The 24,427-nt window shown below is 45.7% G+C and overlaps 1 protein-coding gene across 1 annotated transcript; it reads right to left on the bottom strand.

The window, feature by feature from the left end:
- Positions 1-8,943: 8,943 nt before the first annotated feature.
- On the bottom strand, positions 8,944-24,415 carry Slc25a32 (solute carrier family 25 member 32). Its single transcript, XM_075961144.1, has 7 exons — positions 24,056-24,415; positions 16,898-17,048; positions 15,739-15,824; positions 13,911-14,071; positions 11,914-12,027; positions 11,318-11,463; positions 8,944-9,973 (listed from the first exon to the last, which is right to left on the bottom strand). The coding sequence occupies exons 1-7, from the start codon at positions 24,210-24,212 to the stop codon at positions 9,835-9,837; spliced, it is 954 nt and encodes a 317-aa protein (XP_075817259.1). The 5' UTR covers positions 24,213-24,415; the 3' UTR covers positions 8,944-9,834.
- Between the last annotated feature and the right edge of the window lie 12 nt (positions 24,416-24,427).

Below are 24,427 nucleotides of genomic sequence, written 5' to 3'. Positions count from 1 at the left end.
GGAGCATGGGGACCTTGGGAGAGGGTTGAAGGAGGGAGGGGAGAGGCAGGGAGGGGAGCAGAGAAAAATGTAGAGCTCAATAAAAATCAATTAAAAAAAGAACATAGCAACCCCCCACTTGGAGCTATTCTTGGGTTTAAAGACATATGTAACATTTGAGTGGGATACTTTAACCCAAGTCACCCCTACAGCTGCCAGTCTTGAAGAACCAGGCCTGATGGCTCTGAAGCAAATGCAGGCAACAACAGAAGCAACACTCCATCTGGTACTTTTGGTCCAGCAGATCCAGTAGCTGTGAGTGTTTGTGGCAAACAGAGATGTTCACTGGCAATTTTAGCAAACATGAGTGAGAGAATCAAAGACAGGATATATAGGGTTTGAAGGAAAACAATTTTTATTTATTTTGGGAGGGAGTACAGGGCTTCTCTGTAGCTTTGGAGTCTGTCCTGGAACTCTCTTTGTAGACCAGGCTGGCCTCGAACTCACAGAGATTCACTTGTCTCTGCCTCCCAGTGCTGTGATTAAAGGTGTGCACCACTTGTGCGGGAGAATTGGCTGTATTCTGTCAACCATGTTTTAAATAAATGCTGATTGGCCAGGCAGGAAGTATAGGTGGGTCAACCAGACAGGAAGTAAAGGTAGGGCAATGAGAACAGGAAAATGCTGGGAAGGAGGAAGCCCATTCCTCCCCAGTCCTGCCCAGATCACTGAAGAAGCAGGATGTGACCTGCCTCGCTGAAAAAGGTACTGAGCCATGTTGCTAACATAGATAAGAATAATGGGCTATATAAGTTATAAGAGCTAATATGAAGCCTGTGCTAATGGGCCAATCAGTTTTATCATTAATATAGATTTCTGTGTATTTTCTTTGGCACCTAATGACTGTGGGAACCGGGCATCACAGAAACCCCAACAAAGCAGGCCCCTCATGTTACACACCACCACCGTCCGGCTTGAGATGGCTATTTTCTAAAGGAGCGTCTGGCTTACTATAGTCAGGGGGCCCTGGTAGAAGCATCAGGTGACCCACGTGGGATGAGTTTCCCACTATGGCGTCAGTGTGGACACGTCTCTTAGGCTAGCTGTCTGTGGGAAAGCAATCACAGAAGGGTTAAGAGACGTCCTGGGAGCAGAGCATGAAGATCATTTTGCCCACAGATCTCTGGAGAAACCAGAAACATTAAGCAGCAGGGTTTCTTTTTTTTCTTTTTTCTTTTTCTTTTTTTGATTTTCAAGACAGGGTTTCTCCGTAGCTTTTGGTTCCTGTCCTGGAACTAGCTCTTGTAGACCAGGCTGGCCTCGAACTCACAGAGATCTGCCTGCCTCTGCCTCCCGAGTGCTGGGATTAAAGGCGTGCGTCACCACCGCCCGGCCAGGGTTTCTTTTTAATGGGAAAGACGAAAAACCTGTTCTCCCATCTAGAAAGTTGAGAATTAAAAGTGATTAATAGCCTGGTGATCTGGGTCATCTGTTAGGCCAGGTCAGAACAAGCTCTTACAATTAGGACTGGAGGTGGCTGGTAATCTAAGTGACCCTGATAGCCAGAGGCTCCCACAAGCTCCCACAGCCAGGACCAGAGGTAGCTAACAGCAAAAAAATAAAACACCTCTGTGCTGTTTGATGGACACCAGGACAGACCTTTAGGTCCTTAAGCTAGTACTGGTAGCCCATCTCTAGAATGCATTTTCTTGGAGGTGACATGTACCCTGTGTTGAGTTTCAATGTCATTATGCTTCTTTGTGCACAGGGGATTGTATTACACCGGGAAACTTTTCAAAGTGTACTGGGCTTAGATACTTTAGGAAAAAAACACCTGTCATTGGAGTCCCCGAAGTCTGATCCAGGTTGACAAAGTCAATCTGCACTGGGTTTTCATTCTTATCTCTTGTAAGGTTCGCTTCCCTTATGTCACCTGCAGGGACCCCCACAGGAAGTTCAGAGGCACAAATAAGATGCATGAGCAGGTGGCTCAGAGGGCTTCGAGACAAACCCCTGCTGTGCTGTCCCCAGAGTCCATGCTATGACAAACCCTGCTGTGCTGTCCCCAGAGTCCACGCTATGACAAACCCTGCTGTGCTGTCCCCAGAGTCCACGCTATGGTCTCCTCCTCCTCCTGTGCTGTCCCCACAGTCCACGCTATGGTCTCCTCCTCCTCCTGTGCTGTCCCCAGAGTCCATGCTATGGTCTCCTCCTCCTGTGCTGTCCCCACAGTATATGCTATGGTCTCCTCCTGCTGTGCTGTCCCCACAGTCTATGCTATGGTCTCCTGCTGTGCTGTCCCCAGAGTCCATGCTATGGTCTCCTCCTGCTGTGCTGTCCCCACAGTCTATGATATGGTCTCCTCCTGCTGTGCTGTCCCCACAGTCCACGCTATGGTCTCCTGCTGTGCTGTCCCCAGAGTCCATGCTATGGTCTCCTCCTGCTGTGCTGTCCTCACAGTCTATGATATGGTCTCCTCCTGCTGTGCTGTCCCCACAGTCTATGCTATGGTCTCCTCCTGCTGTGCTGTCCCCACAGTCCATGCTATGACAAACCCTGCTGTGCTGTCCCCACAGTCTATGCTATGGTCTCCTCCTGCTGTGCTGTCCCCACAGTCTATGCTATGGTCTCCTCCTGCTGTGCTGTCCCCACAGTCTATGCTATGGTCTCCTCCTGCTGTGCTGTCCTCACAGTCTATGCTATGGTCTCCTCCTGCTGTGCTGTCCTCACAGTCCACGCTATGGTCTCCTCCTGCTGTGCTGTCCCCACAGTCTATGCTATGGTCTCCTCCTGCTGTGCTGTCCTCACAGTCTATGCTATGGTCTCCTCCTGCTGTGCTGTCCCCACAGTCTATGCTATGGTCTCCTCCTGCTGTGCTGTCCCCACAGTCTATGCTATGGTCTCCTCCTGCTGTGCTGTCCTCACAGTCCATGCTATGGTCTCCTGCTGTGCTGTCCTCACAGTCCATGCTATGGTCTCCTGCTGTGCTGTCCCCACAGTCTATGCTATGGTCTCCTCCTGCTGTGCTGTCCTCACAGTCTATGCTATGGTCTCCTCCTGCTGTGCTGTCCCCACAGTCCATGCTATGGTCTCCTGCTGTGCTGTCCCCACAGTCTATGCTATGGTCTCCTCCTGCTGTGCTGTCCCCACAGTCCACGCTATGGTCTTCTCCTGCTGTGCTGTCCCCACAGTCTATGCTATGGTCTCCTCCTGCTGTGCTGTCCCCACAGTCTATGCTATGGTCTCCTGCTGTGCTGTCCTCACAGTCCACGCTATGGTCTCCTCCTGCTGTGCTGTCCCCACAGTCTATGCTATGGTCTCCTCCTGCTGTGCTGTCCCCACAGTCTATGCTATGGTCTCCTCCTGCTGTGCTGTCCCCAGAGTCTATGCTATGGTCTCCTGCTGTGCTGTCCCCACAGTCTATGCTATGGTCTCCTCCTCCTGTGCTGTCCCCACAGTCTATGCTATGGTCTCCTCCTCCTGTGCTGTCCCCAGAGTCCACGCTATGGTCTCCTCCTCCTGTGCTGTCCCCACAGTCCACGCTATGGTCTTCTCCTGCTGTGCTGTCCCCACAGTCCACGCTATGGTCTCCTCCTGCTGTGCTGTCCCCACAGTCTATGCTATGGTCTCCTCCTGCTGTGCTGTCCTCACAGTCTATGCTATGGTCTCCTCCTGCTGTGCTGTCCTCACAGTCCACGCTATGGTCTCCTCCTGCTGTGCTGTCCCCACAGTCTATGCTATGGTCTCCTCCTGCTGTGCTGTCCTCACAGTCTATGCTATGGTCTCCTCCTGCTGTGCTGTCCTCACAGTCCACGCTATGGTCTCCTCCTGCTGTGCTGTCCCCACAGTCTATGCTATGGTCTCCTCCTGCTGTGCTGTCCTCACAGTCTATGCTATGGTCTCCTCCTGCTGTGCTGTCCTCACAGTCCACGCTATGGTCTCCTCCTGCTGTGCTGTCCCCACAGTCTATGCTATGGTCTCCTCCTGCTGTGCTGTCCTCACAGTCCACGCTATGGTCTCCTCCTGCTGTGCTGTCCCCACAGTCTATGCTATGGTCTCCTCCTGCTGTGCTGTCCCCACAGTCCACGCTATGGTCTCCTCCTGCTGTGCTGTCCTCACAGTCCACGCTATGGTCTCCTCCTCCTGTGCTGTCCCCACAGTCTATGCTATGGTCTCCTCCTGCTGTGCTGTCCTCACAGTCCACGCTATGGTCTCCTCCTGCTGTGCTGTCCTCACAGTCCACGCTATGGTCTCCTCCTGCTGTGCTGTCCCCACAGTCTATGCTATGGTCTCCTCCTGCTGTGCTGTCCCCACAGTCTATGCTATGGTCTCCTCCTGCTGTGCTGTTCTCACAGTATATGCTATGGTCTCCTGCTGTGCTGTCCTCACAGTCTATGCTATGGTCTCCTCCTGCTGTGCTGTCCCCACAGTCTATGCTATGGTCTCCTCCTGCTGTGCTGTCCTCACAGTCTATGCTATGGTCTCCTCCTGCTGTGCTGTCCCCACAGTCTATGCTATGGTCTCCTCCTGCTGTCCCCACAGTCTATGCTATGGTCTCCTCCTGCTGTCCCCACAGTCTATGCTATGGTCTCCTCCTGCTGTGCTGTCCCCACAGTCTATGCTATGGTCTCCTCCTGCTGTCCCCACAGTCTATGCTATGGTCTCCTCCTGCTGTGCTGTCCCCACAGTCTATGCTATGGTCTCCTGCTGCTGTGCTGTCCTCACAGTCTATGCTATGGTCTCCTCCTGCTGTGCTGTCCCCACAGTCTATGATATGGTCTCCTCCTGCTGTGCTGTCCCCACAGTCTATGCTATGGTCTCCTCCTGCTGTGCTGTCCCCACAGTCTATGCTATGACAAACCCTGCTGTGCTGTCCCCACAGTCCATGCTATGGTCCCCTCCTGCTGTGCTGTCCCCACAGTCTATGCTATGGTCTCCTCCTCCTGTGCTGTCCCCACAGTCTATGCTATGACAAACCCTGCTGTGCTGTCCTCACTGTCCATGCTATGGTCTCCTCCTGCTGTGCTGTCCCCACAGTCCATGCTATGGTCTCCTGCTGTGCTGTCACCAGAGTCCATACTATGACAAACCCCTGGTGTGCTGTCCCCACAGTCCATGCTATGGTCTTCTGGAATGTCGACTTAACAAGTGATAGGAGAAAACAAATGAACCTGGTTGACGGGTAAGCCTGCATATTGGCCCACAGCAGATATGCTGATAAGAACCCAAGGCTGTAATGCCATAGTCCTGAAAGGTGGGTGGAGGCAAAGGCCTCCTACTGGGTGCAGCTTGAAGCAGTGGCCTCACGCTCCGGGTGAAGGACGGTCAGAAGCATGGAGCTGTATCACTTTCAGACAGCTGATAAAGGATGGCTGACATCAAAGGACGCGAGTGGGGAAGGTTGTCCCATGGACACATGGGTGGATCTCTGTGAAGACGTTTGTGTCTCTTGCCAGAGCCTGCCCATGTGCATCCTCTTACGAATAAGGACAAGCACACTGTGGGTAGGGCCAGCTTCCTCGGCCACTACAGTCATTACACTGAGGTCCCCAGGTGGATAATCTTCATAAACGTCTTAAGAATATTCAGAGATGTTTGGGCTCACCATGACATTCAGTTGGAAAGCGACAGGATTTCGTGTCAACATTGGATTCTGTATTACCTAGAAAGTTTTAGCTACAGTAATTGAAGAGCCAAATGGACACATTTTTAAATAAATTTATTGCTCGCTTAGATGAGAACTGCACGGGAACATGTTGTTAAGAACCCCGTGTAATTGTGACTTAGAATACGGTTTGTTTTTTGAATTTTGTATTACGATCTTGATGCTGACTCCATTTTGGACAGTGATTTTGACCAATCAGGATTCTTCATTGGATTTCCTGAGAACTGAGTTACATCCACTGTCATGACTGAAGCAGAAAGGAGAGAATCTGTGCTAGGACACTAAGAATAACATTTTTTTTCAGCCACTTTAACGGGACTGTTTTACCTGCCGTTCATGACTATAAACACTGATGTGCACACAGATATCATGACTATATCGATGTGCATGTAGATATCATGACTATAATATCGATGTGCACGCAGATATCATGACTCTAATCATCAAGTGCATGCAGATATGACTCTAATCATTGATGTGCACGCAGATATCATGACTATAATCATCAAGTGCACGCAGATATGACTCTAATCATCTATGTGCACGCAGATATCATGACTCTAATCATCAATGTGCATGCAGACAGGCTCTGCGGATCAGGGCCCAGCTCCAGCTCACGGAAGGCTGGTGCACCTCAGCCACACAGCTGAGTGCAGGGAGACCGTAGGTTCCCATAAGAAATTCTGGTTGCTGCAAGCAGGAAGGGAAATGGAAGCTAATAATAGGTGTGCATTCATTACAGGCACCCACCATCTGCTTTCTGTTTAATCCCTCAGAAATATAAGACTTGAAGTAACCGAAGACCTTGCCTAGTTCCTACATGTTACCTAACACTTTCAGAACACAGCACAAAGGTCAAGCAAATCATTTACTTCCATGCCATTTTGCAAGTGCTTGACTTTGCTGACAAAGTGAATAAATATTTTTATCTTTAGGATTTTATTTTCCATTTAAAATAGAAATATTCAGCCAGATAGTGATGGCACATGCATATAATCCCAGCACTTGGGAGGCAGAGGCAGGTGTATCTCAGTGAGTTTGAGGCCAGCCTGGTCTAGAATGAGTTCCAGGACAGAGAAACCCTGTCTTGAAAAACCAAGAGAGAGAATAGAAATATTCAGAGAGAGAGAGAGAGAGAGAGAGAGAGAGAGAGAGAGAGAGAGAGAGAGAGAGAGAGAGAAGAGAGAGAAGAGAGAGAAGAGAGAGAAGGGAGAAGGGAGAAGGGAGAAGGGAGAAGGGAGAAGGGAGAAGGGAGAAGGGAGAAGGGAGAAGAGAGAAGAGAGAAGAGAGAAGAGAGGGGAGAGGGGAGAAGGAAGAGGGGAGAGAGAGGAGAGGGGAGAGAGAGAACCCAAGAAAAACTGACGACTCGTGAGCTCATACTCTTTGGTTGGCATTTTTTGATATGGTGGAAACAAAGGTACAAAACTGAAATGATCAGGTCCTGAAAGCATATTCTCAAGTAGAATAGCCTTTCACAAGGCAAGGCAGCCATCAATGGGGCCCATTCTCTGGTACACACATCTCAACTACTGGCTTGTGGGTTAGCTGTGCCTTTATCTTGAAAAGCACCCCCCCCCCATCAAGCTCTGGTTTTCCAACCTCCCCAACTTCCACCTTCTCCTAGTCTGTTATGTTTCAAACTATAGTTCTTCACCTTTATCTCCAAGAAAGAGCAACACTCCCTCAGCTGCCTGCAATGTATCTTCAGGGTCTATAATCTTATAATACAAAGTTATCAGTGGCATCAACTTTCATCCGCTGAAATATTTTCAGGGTTAAGGACATTCTGGGCTGGCTGGACACCCTGTGGTCCAATCCACCCCTCATATGCTCTGTAGTGGCAGGCTAAGGTTGTACTATCTATTTCTCTGTATGTAGATCAGGTTAGCCTCAAACTCAGATTTCTGAATGCTGGGATTGAAGGTGTGTGCCACCAGGCACAACTTTACCTTACAGGTTCCTTAGAGCACTCCCTCTTCCAGGTCACTAAGTGTCTCCCTCTTGGGAATCACAGGACTGATCTTAGGGCACTCCCTCTTGGGAATCACAGGACTGATCTTAGGGCACTCCCCCTTGGGAATCACAGGACTGATCTAATACCATTTTACAGGTAAAGGCACTTTCAAGGAGAAAGGAGAAAAAGTTTGACTTAGGTCAAACAGAGAACCAGAAAGGCAAAATTGGAAGCCTGTCTGACTCTCCAACTGGGCTCTCACCACACTGCCTCACTTCAATTTGTTCTCCTCTAGTCAACTCAGTTCCTGCTCCAGGGGCTCCTGTTCCTCACACTGTCCTTCCTGTGATGGCAACGTCACTCTGTTGCGTTTGTTTTAAAGCATTCATCGCCCACATGAATCCAACTGCCTTGCTTACTATGTTATCCCTACCCAGTACTCCTGACAGAGGTACCTCCTGTTGCTGCTGAATGACTAACTAGCTCTTACAGAGCCCTGTATTAGCCTACATGCTGCCAATCATTTATTATGCAAGCTTACATGCTCTCAGAGGACAAGAACTGTCTTATTAATTTAGGACACTTAGGGAGATTTGAATGACCGTGATACTTCTAAAACTTTAATATCAACTGTAGCTCATCTCCCCGTACAGATACAAGCATCAGGGTGAATCTTATGCAAATAATAGTATAACCCAGAACTATGAAATGCATAATTTACAAACAGTCCAGCTGGGTGGTGGTGGTGGCACACGCCTTTATCCCAGCATTTGGGAGGCAGAGGCAGGCAGATCTTTGGAAGTTTTAGGCCAGCCTGGTCTAAAAGAGCAAGTTCTAAAACAGCCAGGGCTACACAGAGAAACCCTTTCTTGAAAACCAAAAATAAACAAACAAACAAAAACAAAATTCTAGCTTCCTTAGTTGGGAGATTTGAATTTAAAATTATATTTTTCACCATTTAAATATTCCTGTAGGCTATAGTTCTTTGTAAACTACTAAACTCGGTGTATTTTATTCTTTAAACAAGAATGTGAACTATCCAAAGGAAGTGTACATATGGTTAGGACTGTGTATAAAACAGTAATTTTGAAATTTCCAAGAATTCTTAGGAATACTGATTCATTCATTGTCCCTGAATCTCAAAGGGTTACATGCCAGGAATTTAGAAAACCCTGCTTCCTGTTAAAGTGTGTCACAATTTAAAAAGGCACCATTGCTGCTGAATAGACACACTAAAAAAGCTAAAAATATTATAGTAAACACAATTATTTGTAAATATAAATTATCTTTTCATTTTTATTTTAAAACAATGCCATTTCCAAATACAAAAAATAGGCTTATTTTTAAAGAATCCTTTAAATATAGCTTTGATCATGTTTTATTTACCAAGAAAATAGATTTTAATACACTGACAGTTGTTTGTGAGAAAAATTAGTATTATTTCAGCATCCTCTTGGGGTAGGCCTTTACACCTGGAGATCTATGATGACACAGGAATCAAATCAATAATGATCATGAACGTAATTTGTATTTCAATCTGAATCTGAGCAACCAATGTAGAGAGACCATTTATTTAGGATATGGATCCCTAAGTCTAAAAACTGAGGACAAAAAGAATGCTTGCGTCTACTCAGTTCCCACAAGCTCACAGCAACCCTCCCTCTGAGATGACCCAGCACTTCTGCTGAGTGGTTTGTGACCACACATGCTACACAGAGGCTTCACCGGATCCTGAGTCCACACTCTTTACACTCTGACCACATATTGTTTATGGACAAAAACCAAGGCTGGGATCCAGAATCACATTATAAATAATTAACAATGGGACAGCAAAAGGTGCCAGATACTTCTCAGAACAAAACATCTTCATTCAAAATGGGCTGGATTTGGGTAAGTCCCTTGAAATACAGTCATTCTTGTAAGAGGCCAGCTCCTTGCTATTGCACATGGGTCAGTTTTAAAGCCAATCCAGGCAAGAGTTCAGACACATCAACATTCATCCAATTATTTACAAAAGTTGCGGAACAGCTTGCACGCGAACAAGGAAAGGGAGGGTCTGGTGCATTCTCACAGGCTCACGACAGCCACATAGGGAGAAGCACAGAGCAGAAAACATCGAGATTTTCAGGCCTCTGACTTCCCATACAGACAGATGCTGAGTATGAGCTGTGCTGCTGTGATACTCTCTGAGGTTTGTGTTTGCTGCAGCTTCAAGCAGATGCACTGGAATCTTCTTTTAGCTTACTTTCTTTTCTCTAAGGTCACACAAAAGATGTGAGACATTTTCATAAACCACAAAGGTGATACAGCAGGCTGGAGTCACTCGAATCAAATTGGGAGCAATGCCTTTGTAAAATCCGCTGATGCCCTCTTTCCTAAAGGAGGAAGAGACACAAGCCAGCAACACGTCATTAACACGGGGCACACAAAGAGCAGACAAGCCTCACCTACTCACGCGTGGGTGTGGAAAAGCCATGCACACAATGCCCTGAGGTAATATAATTCATGTGTCATTCATGTAACTTATAAACTGATGGAGGAAGAGGGGAAGGATATCTCAGAGAAGGGACAGTGCTGTCTGTTTGGTGAGTCACTCACATGGTTTACAAGGATGCGGTGCTGGAGGTTTAGCAGATCTAAGGCAGGCCCTTGATTGCTTCCCATGGCAGTTGGGAGTGGTGGTTCGGGCCTATAATCCTAGTACCCGGGAGGGAGGCTGAGGCAGGAGACTGTTATAAGTCTGAAGTCTCTGAAGCTGCCCTCGACTAGAGAGTATGTCTTCAATCTCTAACTGATCTCAGTGACAGAACATTAGAGTAAGGCCTAGAACAGAGTAAGGCCTAGTAATGTGCAGGTATCAGACAGTGTGTCTTAACGTGAACTCAGTGCAAATGCAGTCTCTTCAGGTCTTTTGTGACTAAAGGGAAATGCAAGGAAAGTTGGCCTATAATCATTTAATTATTTTCATGAATTATCTCTTCTACTTACAGGGACAAGTACTGGTAAAAGTTAAAGGGCCAGCAGCAGATACAGGCCTTTTCAAACAAATTTAACTAGCTTTCTGACTTTTTATATCCAATGTCAATTAAGTATTTTGTGACTTAAATTCTGCTGGTAAGTTTTCAAAGCACTGACAACTGTTTCATTGTTTTTATAATAACTCTGTGAGCCCAAGCAGTTTCATTTAACAAACAGAGAAAGGCGTGAGTGACACCATGTATAGTGACTTACAGAAAATGGGAACGTAGGCACAGCCAACTGTGTCTTTTCCACAGCAAACTGGCCAGTCCTAAAAATCTTGAATACAGTGCAAAGTCTAGGCACGCTCTCGCCCCATCTCTATATACGGAGTGGAGAGTCTAGGCACGCTCTCGCCCCATCTCTATATACGGAGTGGACAGTCTAGGCATGCTCTCGCCCCATCTCTATATATGGAGTGGACAGTCTAGGCATGCTCTCACCCCATCTCTATATATGGAGTGGACAGTCTAGGCACGCTCTCGCCCCATCTCTAGGTACGGAGTGGACAGTCTAGGCACGCTCTCGCCCCATCTCTATATACGGAGTGGACAGTCTAGGCATGCTCTCACCCCATCTCTATATACGGAGTGGACAGTCTAGGCATGCTCTCACCCCATCTCTATATATGGAGTGGACAGTCTAGGCACGCTCTCGCCCCATCTCTAGGTACGGAGTGGACAGTCTAGGCATGCTCTCACCTCCACGTCTTTATGATCACATCCATCACACCACTGTAGGACACATGCTGGTCCTGGAGACGGGCCCGCACAACTTGATATGGGTACGTTGCTGCTACAGCAAAGATTTTGGATAGTGCAGCAATAGAGATATATTCTGCCGTGCTCTAAAGTGAGAACATAAATAGGTTTTCTTTACAAGCAAAATCACACACAAAAACCCATTTAAGAGCTGGGCGGTGGTGGTGCACACCTTTAATCCCAGCACTTGGGAGGCAGAGGCAGGCGGATCTCTGTGAGTCCGAGACCAGCCTGGTCTACAGAGCTAGTTCCAGGACAGGCTCCAAAGCCACAGAGAAACCCTGTCTCGAAAAACCAAAACCAAACCAAAACAAAACAAAAACCATTTAAATAAATAAAAAAAAATACTGTTCCCTCTAACACAAGGTCTATTTAATATTGGGTTCTAGTAAACATTTGTACCATTAATTATAAAATATTTAGCTGTTAGTTAAATTAGTGACCGAGTATTTATTATGATAGCAATAGTGTCAAAGCAAGCATACTTAGAAATCTTCTACCTATTTAGTGCCCAGGAAAGAGAAGGAGGCCCCTACCAGCTGGGCTTCGGGCAGTCTGTTGGTGTGTTTGTTGTGCTTCAACTTCAGCCACTCATAGGCCATAAACTGAAGGGCGCCGTGCGATGTTCCAAACAGCCCAGGGACAAATCCCTAAAGGGAAGGATAAAGAAGAAAAAAAATCAAACAGCTTTCAATGAAAGATATACTTAAAGTATTTTCATATTATTTTATGCAAATTCACCCATGTTTTACATAAATGGCATTTTAATATATGGTATTAAGAATAATACTGTAGGGGCTGAAGAGATGACTCAGTTGTTAAGAGTACTGACTGCTCTTCTAGGGGACCTGGGTTCAATTCCTAGCATCCACATGGCAGCTCACAGTGTTTGTAACTCCATTCTAGGGGACCCGGCACACTCACACACATATACAGGCAGGCAAAACACAAATTCACATAGGAAAAAAAAACAAACGATTAAAAAAAAAAAAAGACCAGTTCTGCCTTCTCCTTTTCTCATGGGTTGTTTTTCTGTAGTACTATACTTACAAACATGAAAAAGATCCACAGGATCAAGAATTGGCATTTGAATAGGGGTTAACTTTAGCAAAAGACAAATTAAATAAAGCTAATGATATTTCAAAGGACTGCACATTAGTCTTCTGGGAGAAAAGGGTAAGAAGTGAAGAAAGAAAATACAGACCCAAATAATACAAATCCAAACAAAATCGCCTATAGATCAGTAAGCAATCCATAACCTCACATTAAGACCAAGTGATTTAAAGCTATTACATAATTCTTGAAAAATAAAGTAAAACTGAAGACTTTTACTTCAGTCTAAAGGGCTGTCGCGGTTAATCTTCGCTGTTCGCATGACTGGGGAGATGCAGGGTGTGTGTGCAAGTTACTGGAGTGCACACACCCGAGCTGGAGACCTGGAAAAGGAGAACCAGTGGAACACCAGCATGTCCTCTCTGTTCTACCCGCCGCCACCATCACGGACCAACACCTGAAACTGCAAGCCCTGCAAGCCCCCCCTCTCAAGTGGCTTTTCTCACATACTGTGCCCACAGTGAGACAAAAGGAGCTGCCATGCAGAGAAATTAAGGCAAGAGAAGGAAGGTCAAAATTGGAAACAGATTTTGTTGCAGCTAAAAAGAAATTTGAAATATACTACATTCACTGGGCAGTGAGAGACAGGCAGATCTCTGTGAGTTCAAGAGCAAGTTCCAGGACAGCTGGGGCTACACAGAGAAACCTTGTCTCCAAAAACCAAAACCAAAAAATATATCTACTACATTCAGACTGGGGGGAACAGGCAAGGGGATGAATTTTTCTTTTGGTTGTTAAAGTCATGCTATATTTCCAATAAGTAAAAATAAGATCCATTAAGACTCACTGATCTAGCCGGGCGATGGTGGTGCACGCCTTTAATCTCAGCACTCGGGAGGCAGAGGCAGGCAGATCTCTGTGAGTTCGAGACCAGCCTGGTCTACAGAGCTAGTTCCAGGACAGGCTCCAAAGCCTCAGAGCCTGTCTCGAAAAACCAAAAAAAAAAAAAAAAAAAAAAAAAAGACTCACTGATCTCTTCTCCACAGACTGTTAGACAGCATCCCAGGGCTACAGCAAGAAAGGTGATCTCACTAAAAGGACACCTGACCAAGTTTTAGACCATTCCCACATCAAAGTCATAAAGTCAGAGGATGCATAGCTTAAGGTACAATTTCAGTAACATAAACAAAATTTCTACTTCACTCAATTATTTCTTGCAAAAATTTGGTTTCTTTTTAGGACCAAATAAAGGCCATTCAGAAAAGAAAGAGTTGATGTATAGAACAATAAAAAGAAGCCGGTATGGTGACCCCTGTCTATAATCTCAGTATTCTATAGTCTTAGATAGGAAGGTTGAGAGCTGAAGGCCAGACTGGGCTATATGGCAAGACTTTGTCTCAAAAACAAAACAAAAAGAAAACAAAGCCAGTATTAACTGCAATTTCCAGTTACTCAATGTACATTCATGATAATTTGTTACCTTGTACAATCCACGCACACCTTCATATTTATATATTTTCATGAGTGCATCAAACATCCCTGTATACTGTCTCTGTGAGGGGTTAACAACACCACTGTACTGTAACATGAGGCGAGTTTTCGTCACCCATAATGGGTTTGTGATGCAGAGAGTCATGGCTCCTAAAATAATATTGAAAGATTAATTACCATATAGGTACCATTTCACTTAATCCAAACTAAGAATAGTTCATTAGAAAATAACGTTCTTCTCAACAGTGTGCACATAACATAAAGAAGTCCCAGCTGATCAAGAACTGAGATAAAGCCAGGTGTGGTGGCACACACACCTTTAATTCCAGAATTCAGGAGGCAGAGGCAGGCAGATCTCTGAGTTAGAAGGACAGCGTAGTTTACATGGTGAGTTCCAGGACAGCCAGGCTACATAGTGAATCCTTGTCTTAAAAACAAAAATAAAACAACAACAAAACCACTGGGATATAAGTAGGTCATTAAATTTAATTAAGAAAATGAGGGCAATGATATTCCAATCAATTGAGCATGTTCTCAAAAAACAAGACATGAAATCTTATTTCTGCATCTGAGAGAGTGGTGGTCTCTAAGACACCACCCAAGAGTCCAAAGGAAAACTTCGTTTTTGGTGGTCAAAAAAGTTCCTCCTGTGGTCAGTGAGAGGTAGATTAAAAGACAAAATGTTATACAGTTTCCCTGTAAGGAAAGGGCAAAGTTATCCAGACTCCTAAACAATGGAGCCTAGGGTAGAGACTAGACCTTTAGAGATGAACATAAAAGGGAGAGGCTATGGTTTAGGAAGGTGGCTCCTCAAGCTGCGCAGGAACGGGTAAGTCCCAAGATCACCACAATCTTCCTCAAACCATTTCAAAGGTCGTCACTGTGTCCTTCCCCTCAGTACAGTCTGATAAGGCACATTTTATAATCTTTTCAGAAGTGATCATTTTGCTAAACATCTCATCTGGTGACAGGCACGGTAGCACTCTGGCAGCTGGGGGGTGGAGTCAGGAAGATCATTTCAAGGCCAGCTTGGGCATATGTTACAGGAGTATATCAAAGAAAACAAAATAAAAACAAACAAACGAAAACCTCCTGCCCTGCCAAAAAATATATCTGATCAAATTTCTTGTTTGTTGAGTGTCCTGAGAACATTTTTTTTAGTAAATAAATACCAAATTCTATCATGACACAAGTCACTGAATGTGGCTAAGTATTCAAATGCAGATGGTTCTTGCTTTTTTTAAAAAAAAAATACTCAGTAGGTGTGAAGAAACCAAGGTAATGAAAATGGGCTTTCTGAACACTCACGGTCTGTCTGTCCTTGATGGCACACACACAGCAGCGAGAGAATAAAGCTCCCAGGTTATATCATTTGAAAACACTATATCCAAATCATCTCTTAAGAATAATTTTCAAAAAATTTTATGTATACAGGTGTCATTCTTACACGTATATATGTGCACCGTGTGTGTCTAGCGCTCTCAGAGGCCAGAAGATGGTGTTGGAGCCCTGGAACTGCAATTACAGATGGCTCAGCCACGTGTGGGCGCTGGGAATCTACTCTTGGTCCTGTGAAGAGCAGCCAATGCCCCACCCAAACCATGTTTGTCTGGGGACTCCTAACTTTATAAGATTAGATAAACACATTTAAGCCTCTAATGTTTAATGGGGAGGGCTTTAAAAAAAATTCAAGCCTGGAGGCAAAAGGTCACAAGCCCAACTTGGGCCACAGAGAGAGCCCTTCAGACAGTACACTCAAGCTCCCCGCCCCCAACTAAGGAATTAAGTTTGGAAGGTGATGTCATCCATTGCCTTACCAGCTTCAGCAGCAGAGATGAGGTATTCTACTGGTGTCAGCTGTTCAGCTCTTCCCTCCGTCTTATATGATTTGATGGCATTGTAACTAACAATAGTAAACACAAGCAGTTTAATCTGAAGACGAGTCTTAAAGCAAACGTCCATTTTAAAGCCTGACCTCCAAAAAAAAAGTCAACACACAATACAACCACAAATGAAGACCTTATTTAAGGATAGATATGTCAGAAATGGCTCATAGTGGAGTATAATACCCTGCCATAAACAAATACACCTAGCAATAAATATATTTATGTATATATGTATATATATGTATAAATATATATATATATTTATACACACACACAGCATTACACATTTGAGCGGTACAGGTAAATGCTTTCCTGCACAAGAGCTGCCTCTCCAGAGCAATACAACAGTCAGTGACTGAGACACAGTGGCCAGGCCAGAGGCTCACAGAAGCACACGCTCCTCCGCGCGGTCATGATGCTTTGTGATCATGCTCCTTTACACTCAGTGAGGTGGCTGGACCTGTGCAATGGGAGCTATCCCAAACAGTGGCAGTAGCTCACAGGTAAATGAGCTATGAAGACGACGGGGCAGGTCAAAATATCTCAAAGGAATCTGGCCATTGAGTCCCCGTGCCACCTGGGATCTCTGTGACCAGTGTTACAGGTCCTCCCAGGCCTATTCCTCCTGCTTTATACTTCCCTGGGCGCCACATCACTTCTCTATGCCGTTTCAAACACTCTGGTGTCCTCGCTGAGGATAAATATGCAACCATGTCATGGTACTTCAGTCCTTGGGGAACATTCTGGAACTGATCTCTTACACATGAAGAAAATAGTTTACTTAAAGGACTGAATTTAAGGATTGAAATTTGTGGGATTCATTTTAGAAAAGCTTCCGGTTCCTACAGCAGCACCTACAAAAGCACTAATAAACGGCCACTTAGTCACCACTTTTTAGTCTACATTGGCTGTTAAAAGTGCACCAGAGGCTGGGTGGTGGTGGCGCACACCTTCCAACCCTTTCAAATTAAAAGAAAGATTAAATGACTCATCAGCCACACATGTGAAAAATGGTAACAAGCAGAAAACATTAAAGCAGAGATTCCTTTTAATGTAAAAGCCCCCCCCCCCGCCCCCAGCATCTACTCACAAGAAGAAATAGAGTCCCCAGGATAGACCTGCACCCCACACATTGGGGGTGGCTCCTTGGTAAAGTCCTCGCAGTCCTTCTGCTTTCCAAATGGTAGTCAAGCAATGCAAAATCCCTTTATATTTTGGTCTGACTTCCAGGCCGTCGCTCACTGCAGGGAAGAATACACAGGTGAGAAGAGGTGCTGGCCCCGTGGATCATAGACAGCACACGATCAGATCTGTGAAGGAAATAGGTTCACGGGAACAATCTTAGGCAGAGGAAATTCTTTCTGGGATAGTTAGTATTTTAAATTAGTACATCTATCAGCTTACCAAAGTAAACTTCCAGATCCAGCCAGAGCATACTGAAGCCGCTAGGATTTCAGAAAGTAGCCTTTAGATAACCCCAAAACACTTGTATGTTTGTCACAGATACTCAAGATTATGAACTCAAATGTTTACAAATATTACTCGGGGGATAGAGAGATTGCTCAGTGGTTTGGAGTACTTGTTGTTCTTGTAGAGGACCTGGGTGTGATTCTCAGCACCCAATGGTAGCTCACAACCACCTCTAACTCAGTTCCAGGGGAGATGACAGTCTCTTGTGAACTCTGTGGGCACCAGGCACTCAAACAGTACATACACATAAAATAAAATAAAAATACTACTAAACAAATCAAACTAGTCAGCAGATTCAATCCTATCAAGAATGCCAGCAAGATCTGAGGGGAGCAGGGAAGGGCAGCCTACGGCTGGACGTTCCCTTGGAGAACGGGTCTGGAGGCAGGACGGCCTACGGCTGGAGTTCCCTCTTTACCACCACATATACAGTCAGAACAGAAAAGACCAAAGTATTTCCCTTGAACGTTGTTTTCTAAAACTGAACTAGTTTCCTCATCCTTTCCCAGACTGTTCTTATCCTGGGTCCCCGCAGCTCTGCTCGCTACAGTCCTCTTGGGACCAGTCACCACCCCTCTTGTTTCCTTTTAATTAAACAATCTTAAAAAAAAAAAAACAAAAAAACCTGAAAGGCCCCTTTTATCTTTCTATTCTACATAAAGCTCTCCCGGACCTGCCCACATCTCAGAAAATGCCACCGTCTGGCTTTAAGCAGCAGTAGTATTTAAGTGTAGAGCGCCACTATGCCTGGCTAAATTTGGCATTAATGTTTATTCTGCTTCTGTAGGAAATGAAAAATACATTGAATAGGATAGTTTGGGGGGGATGAGGGATGCTTAACAGGACTGTGTGCAAGCTGTAGGAAAACAATATGGAACAATGTAGTATACAATTGCTTTACTGTTTTAAATTAAAAGTTGCTTAATGCCGGGTGGTGGTGCACGCCTTTAATCCCAGCACTAGGGAGGCAGAGGCAAGTGGATCTCTGTGAGTTCGAGGCCAGCCTGGTCTACAAGAGCTAGTTCCGGGACAGGCACCAAAGCTACAGAGAAACCCTGTCTCGAAAAACCAAAAAAAAAAAAAAAAGAACCAAAAAAAAAAGTCACTTAATCCTGGAAGTAGGATATTAAGTATTTTTAATAACAGAGAACATTCCGCATCATGCAAATGATACCAAGTTATAAAACCACGTTCCAAGCCGGGCGATGGTGGCGCACGCCTTTAATCCCAGCACTCGGGAGGCAGAGGCAGGCGGATCTCTGTGAGTTCGAGACCAGCCTGGTCTACAGAGCTAGTTCCAGGACAGGAACCAAAAGCTATGGAGAAACCCTGTCTTGAAAAACCAAAAAAAAAAAAAAAAAAAAAAACAAGTAACAATTTTATTTTATAGAGTTTTGCAAGGTCCTCTGTTCTCCAGAGTACGAGTATTTCCCCTTGTTATCAGATTTCCCCAAATAAGAGATTGATAAAAGGTGACTGCTGTCCATCTCACAGCCATTCTATCCTCTCTGACGTGTGAATCCTTTCTCATCGTTCACATCACTGCTTTAGGTTTAGCATGTAGAGAAACGGGCTTCACACAGCGATTTTACATGTATGTCATCATACTGTTTCTATGCCGTCCTTCTCTCTCACCTCTCTTTCATGTGCCCACCCTGTTCCTTCTGCTGAGCTGCTCATCCGAGACAGGATTTCTCTGTGTAGTCCTGGAACTTGCTCTGTAGATCAGGCTAGGCTCGAACTCAGAGATCCGCTGCCTCTGCCTCTCAAGGCTGAGATTAAAGGCGTGGATTCGCTAAAGGATATTCTGTAAAGCAATTTGTGTGGATTCTTATTACTTCTTTATCAACGGCCATTAGAAGGGGAACTCACAGGGGTCAAAGTGTGTAAATGTAAATTTAAAAATACACAGTGAAAGTACCTTCCCAAAAGCTCACACTAACTATTGTCTTTTACATGTAAGCATGCCCAATTTTGCTGTCCCTCACCTGCTGGAACAGGGCCTGGCAAGGAAGAACCATTACTGTTAACGAGAGCCAAGCAAAGGTGAAGAGTCAGGTTCTTTCACCACTAACCTGCCGATGTTACACTGAGTTGAGAGTAAAGCGCACTGGGCTATGTATGAACCTGGGTGGGTATCTAGTTTCCTTTATTAGCTACATGGTCACACCCGCTCTGGGCTTCAGCGCTCTCCTTTGTAAAGAGGGCATAAAATCATCCATTTCCTAAAGTTTGTAAATTTACACACAATACTAACATTTGGGCAGCAGGGAGATCTGCTTCTGAGAAGTATGTTGTAGCATGCATGTTTCTGATGTGCCCTTTGGGGTCTGTATCTCTCATTGTGTGTGTGTGTGTGTGTGTGTGTGTGTGTGTGTGTATTTATTTCTCTTGGTAATAAGCTCACAGCTTAGTTGTGAGACAAAAGGCAAACAGAGCACCTGTGTTTTCCAACGGTACAGACCACGGCTTGCTTTACTGTTCTGAGAAGCTAATCTAGTAGTAACTGTGTGGATTAAAGGTAAGGAAGACCAGGTGCTTGTCTCTAGAAGGGCAGGAAGGCTTTCAGCTAGATAGCTGAACAGCAAACACAAGTGCGGTGCACTATACCTGGCAATCTGGTGGCAGGAATGTTGGGCTGGGAGCTGCTGGGTGAACTGTGTAACTCCAGAGCTCATGGAAAGCCCCGTTCTCAATGACAGCACCTGAAGCCGGCCTTCCAGGGGATGAAGATTAAAAGGCTACCCGCAAGCCAAGGAGAGGTTCTCACTAGAAGCCAATATCACCAACACCTTGTCCTAGACTTCCAACTCCCAGGCCCCCAAGGGAACAATCTCTGTAATGCTTAAGCTGTTCTGTCTGCTAGTGGTGTTTTGTTGCAGCTCACCTAACTACAAAATAAATAAATAAATAGATTAATTTTTAAAAAGTTTGGCTATGATCTCAAGGCATTATCTTTCTCAAATCTGTGTCCAATTATGTGTAAAATAATCACATACTTGTTTGGAGAAACACTATTGCTTTCTCGTTTCCTTTCCTAATTAAAAAAAAGTAAACAAAACAGATGGACATGGTGGCACAGGCCTTTAATCCCAGCACTGGGAAGGCAGAGGAAAGCTGATCTCTGAGCTTATGGCCAGAGAGTTCCAGGACAGCCAAGACTGTTATACAGAGAAGCCAAATCTATCTTGAAATACCAAACTAAATCAAACCAACCAAACAAACAAAAGGAAAAACATAATAGTTACCCTACTAGCAAAGTAAAGAATTTCATTATATACAATGTGTTAAAAAAAAAAAAAGATGGTGGTGCCCTGAAGTAGAATGAATTTGAAGGCAGAGAAAACAAGAGACGATCAAGATGAAGATCTGAATAAGGATCTCCCTAATGTTAAACAGAAGTTGCTTTACAGACAGCGAGTTTTAGTCTAAATGACTGGAGAAATTCCATAAAAGCAGTGATCTCAGTGGTAACACTGAAAGACAGAAGACAGAACTGAAGAAAAGAGTTGGTATACGGCAGGAGCTGAGACAAAAGACATTCATGTTAGAATCATTCCTGAAGACTGTCAGTAAGCACACTGGCTTTAAAAGCTGCAACCCTACCACCTCAGTACAAACCGTTTCAGGTGCTGTCCCTTAGTTTTACCCCTCCTCTTCTTGGTCACAACTGAAGAACCTGTTTCTCTTCGTTAATAAATTTCCTAACTAGTTTTACATGGATGACTAAATTCTACTCTTTTTTTGTGATTCTGGCATTGAGCTCAACACTTGCGGGTGCCCAGCTAAGCATCCACCACTGGGCTCATCCATTTCTCCCCCTTTCAACCAGCATGTCCCAGCCACTGTGACACTGTGAGTTTCACTGAAGAGTGCCACCGCCTTGCCAGGCCAAATTCTGCATCTCTGTGACTTCCACTCAACCCATGCCTACCTGACCTTAGGACCAACTCACAGCTGGAGCGCTCTTCCCACGGGAAACTCAACTAGTCCTTCACCTTCCTTACGTAACACTTCTGCCCTTTTAACACTGCAGGGACAACAGGAGCTCCAGTTGGCCCCAGAGTCAGTGAATTGTTTGGTTTCACAGCAGTGCTCCTCATTGCTAGACTGTAATTTTATTAAGTGGGCTTAATGACAAGAAACCACAAACTCTAAGAAGTATTCAGTACTAATGCCTGTTGATGAGTGCACTGGTTAGTTTTATGTCAACCTGACACTGCTAGTTATTTGGAAAGAGAACCCTCAATGAGAAAATGCCTTCATTAGAACACCTGTAGACAACTCTGTAGGGTATTTTCTTGGTAACAGTGGAGGTGGGGATGCCACCTTCCCTGCATTCCTGTCACAGGTCGTCTTGAGCTGTATAAGAAAGCAGGCTGAGCAAGCTATGAGAAACAACCAGTAAGCAGCACCCCTCCAGAGCTTCTGCATCAGCTCCTCCTCCAGGTTATAGCCTTGAATTATGCCCTGACTTCCTGGATGATGGACTATGAGGCTGCAAGAGTAACCCTTTCCTCCCCAGGTGCTTCTGGTCATGGTGTTTACCACAGCGACAGAAACCTGTGGATGGCTCAACTTGCACGTTCATCTTCTGAAACGTCTCTGTCACCACTGGAGCTGCAGGTGTTACTAAGCAGGCCTGCTTTGATGTGGGAAGGACTTCAATTGGGGGCTACTATCTAATCTTAATTCCTTATTCTATCACCAACCACCTTATCTGTTCTACAAGTGTCCAATGCTCTTCTCATTTCCGATAAAGAACCTTCTCTGTTACCAAGCACTCCCTTTCCCCGGGCCTGGTCTGCTTCGTAGCACTTTCTAAACAGCAGCGAGGTCAGCCCTATTCCAAAATAAAAATCTCAGCTCCTCTCTGTTCCTCAGGAGGCTGCACGAGACCGACACCAAGACCCAGACCTCGAGAAGCCACTGTAAGGAGGGATTCAGAGTTATTCCGGAGGGTAGTTTAAGGGCAGGACAGCGTTATAGTGAACTTGCTGAATTCGAATCTCAGATTGGTATTTGCAATCTGTGACCTGGGTGACTCACTCAACTCCTTCCATCATCTGGAGAAAGGCATAATGAATTCCTAGTAAATGTTCAATGAAAGCTACCTGTCAATGGTTGTATTTATTACAATTAAGCATATCAAACTCCATGTCTCTGTGGTATCTAGGATACACTGCACAGGGAGCACCTATTTTCCGCCATAGAATGTCTTCTTGTCTCCTCTCTGGCAGCTAAAATAGTAATCCTGGCCCGGCGATGGTGGCGCACGCCTTTAATCCCAGCACTCGGGAGGCAGAGGCAGGCGGATCTCTGGGAGTTCGAGACCAGCCTGGTCTACAGAGCTAGTTCCAGGACAGGCTCCAAAGCCACAGAGAAACCCTGTCTCGAAAAAACAAAAACAAAAAACAAAAATAGTAATCCTGTTGAGACCTTCAACAGTTACGGAACCTTTACATGTGAGTCACCTGTGTTCCGTTTTTAACTATTTACCTTTATTATTTTAAATTACCTGTATGTGTCCCTTTGCGGGTACTCAGGTGAGTGCAGGTGCTGGCAGAGGCCAGAGGGGTTGGCGAGCCCTGGAGCTGGAGCTGCGGGCAGTTATGAGCCACCTGCTCAGGGTGGGTCCTGGGAATCCAGCGTGGGTCCTGCGGGAATGCTAAGCCATCGCTCCAGCCCCGATTTTCTTTAAATATGGTCCTATTTGTACTCCTATTTTGCCTTTGGATTTATTCTACTTCGCTCTTGATTTTATGTTGTGTAGAATTTATAACTTTATAACTTAGGCTAATTGAGATTTTTAACTTCCCTCACAGAAGCGAGAAACTGCTGATACTTCCGTAGCTTGGATACAGTTGTTGAAGCAGACACACATACATCAAGTAAACTGAATAAGATTAGAATATTATACTAAAGCCATTTCTTTCTTTCTTTCTTTCTTTTTTTTTTTTTGAATTTTCGAGACAGGGTTTCTCCGTAGCTTTTGGTTCCGGTCCTGGAACTAGCTCTTGTAGACCAGGCTGACCTGGAACTCAGAGATCCGCTTGCCTCTGCCTCCCGAGTGTTGGGATTAAAGGTGTGCGCCACCACCGCCCGGCTTTACTAAAGCCATTTCTAAAGATTTGATTTTTCCAGGAAGAATTTGGCTTGTAATAATTAAACTAACAGAAAATCGTTTCTAAATAGTTACCAAAGATCACCTTTGGAATTCAGCTTGGCGTTAATTCATAAAATGCCGTGATGATTTCCATATGCTTAATTCACACTTGAATACCGTTATCTGGAGTGGAGCAGCCCCTCTTTCTTTTACTGGATAATGCATACTATAAACACTCCAAACTAAAGACACCTTCAAGAATGTTTTTATCCTAAACTCAGTGCTTACTCTTCGGGAGGACTATGCTCCAGCTCAAGGACTTGCACTTTCGTTTGACTTTACACAACCAAACACGTGGCTGCCCTAAGACTTCAAACTACCCCGAAGAGTGAATGACGCAGGAGGGTCAAAGCGACACTCTGTCTCCTCTCAAACTTCACGCACTTTCCCTATCCCTTAGGGTAACGGGACTCAGGGAAGGCCGGGCCCAGGTACATTAGCCGGGCCTCCCTGCCTAGACTCTAGCTCCGGGTAACGCGGGTACAAAGCATCATCTTCGGGGCGCTCCTTGCAGTACGGAGGCTGGGGAGACCGACGTCTCCTCTGGGTGTTTAGAGGCTCTCTGGGGCTGACAGCGAAGGAAGCCTCCCGGGGCGTTGGGCCGGCTCTTACCAGCGAAGCGGATCTTCACCAGGTCCAGCGGGTGCAGCGCCAGGTTGGACAAGACCCCGCCGCTCACGCCAGCCACCAGGTTCTCATACCGGACGTGGCGGAACACCGTGCTCCACGCCGCGGACCCGGCGGCCGCCGACTGGCCCTGGCCTGTCATGGGCTCGGGGTTCGCCGGCACGACGGCGCCGAGCGCCGCTGACGTGGGACGAGATGTAGTGGCCGCCACCGTGGCGACAGTCGCAGAGGCCCGGGGCTAGGAAGGCAGGACGCGAGCCCACTTCCGGGACCGGAGCCCTGGACACACGCGGGCGGCGGCGAGACCCGAGCACTAGCCGAGCCCCCTCGGCCACGCCCACAGCTGCCTGCGCCCGC

The sequence above is a fragment of the Microtus pennsylvanicus genome, chromosome 2 (assembly GCF_037038515.1).
Source record: "Microtus pennsylvanicus isolate mMicPen1 chromosome 2, mMicPen1.hap1, whole genome shotgun sequence".
NCBI lineage: Eukaryota > Metazoa > Chordata > Mammalia > Rodentia > Cricetidae > Microtus > Microtus pennsylvanicus.
Note: the sequence above shows the minus strand (reverse complement) of the source record. Positions and strands in the feature narration are given on the sequence as shown.

Bases quoted from the DNA above. Each gene is read 5' to 3' on its own strand.
- Slc25a32 (XM_075961144.1), bottom strand. From the start codon at position 24,212: ATGACAGGCCAGGGCCAGTCGGCGGCCGCCGGGTCCGCGGCGTGGAGC. The intron at 14,072-15,738 runs GTAAGGCAATGG...ATATTATTTTAG, and splicing joins CATCTCTGCTGCTGAAGCTG to GAGCCATGACTCTCTGCATC. The intron at 11,464-11,913 runs GTAGGGGCCTCC...TTCTCACTTTAG, and splicing joins GACTGCCCGAAGCCCAGCTG to AGCACGGCAGAATATATCTC.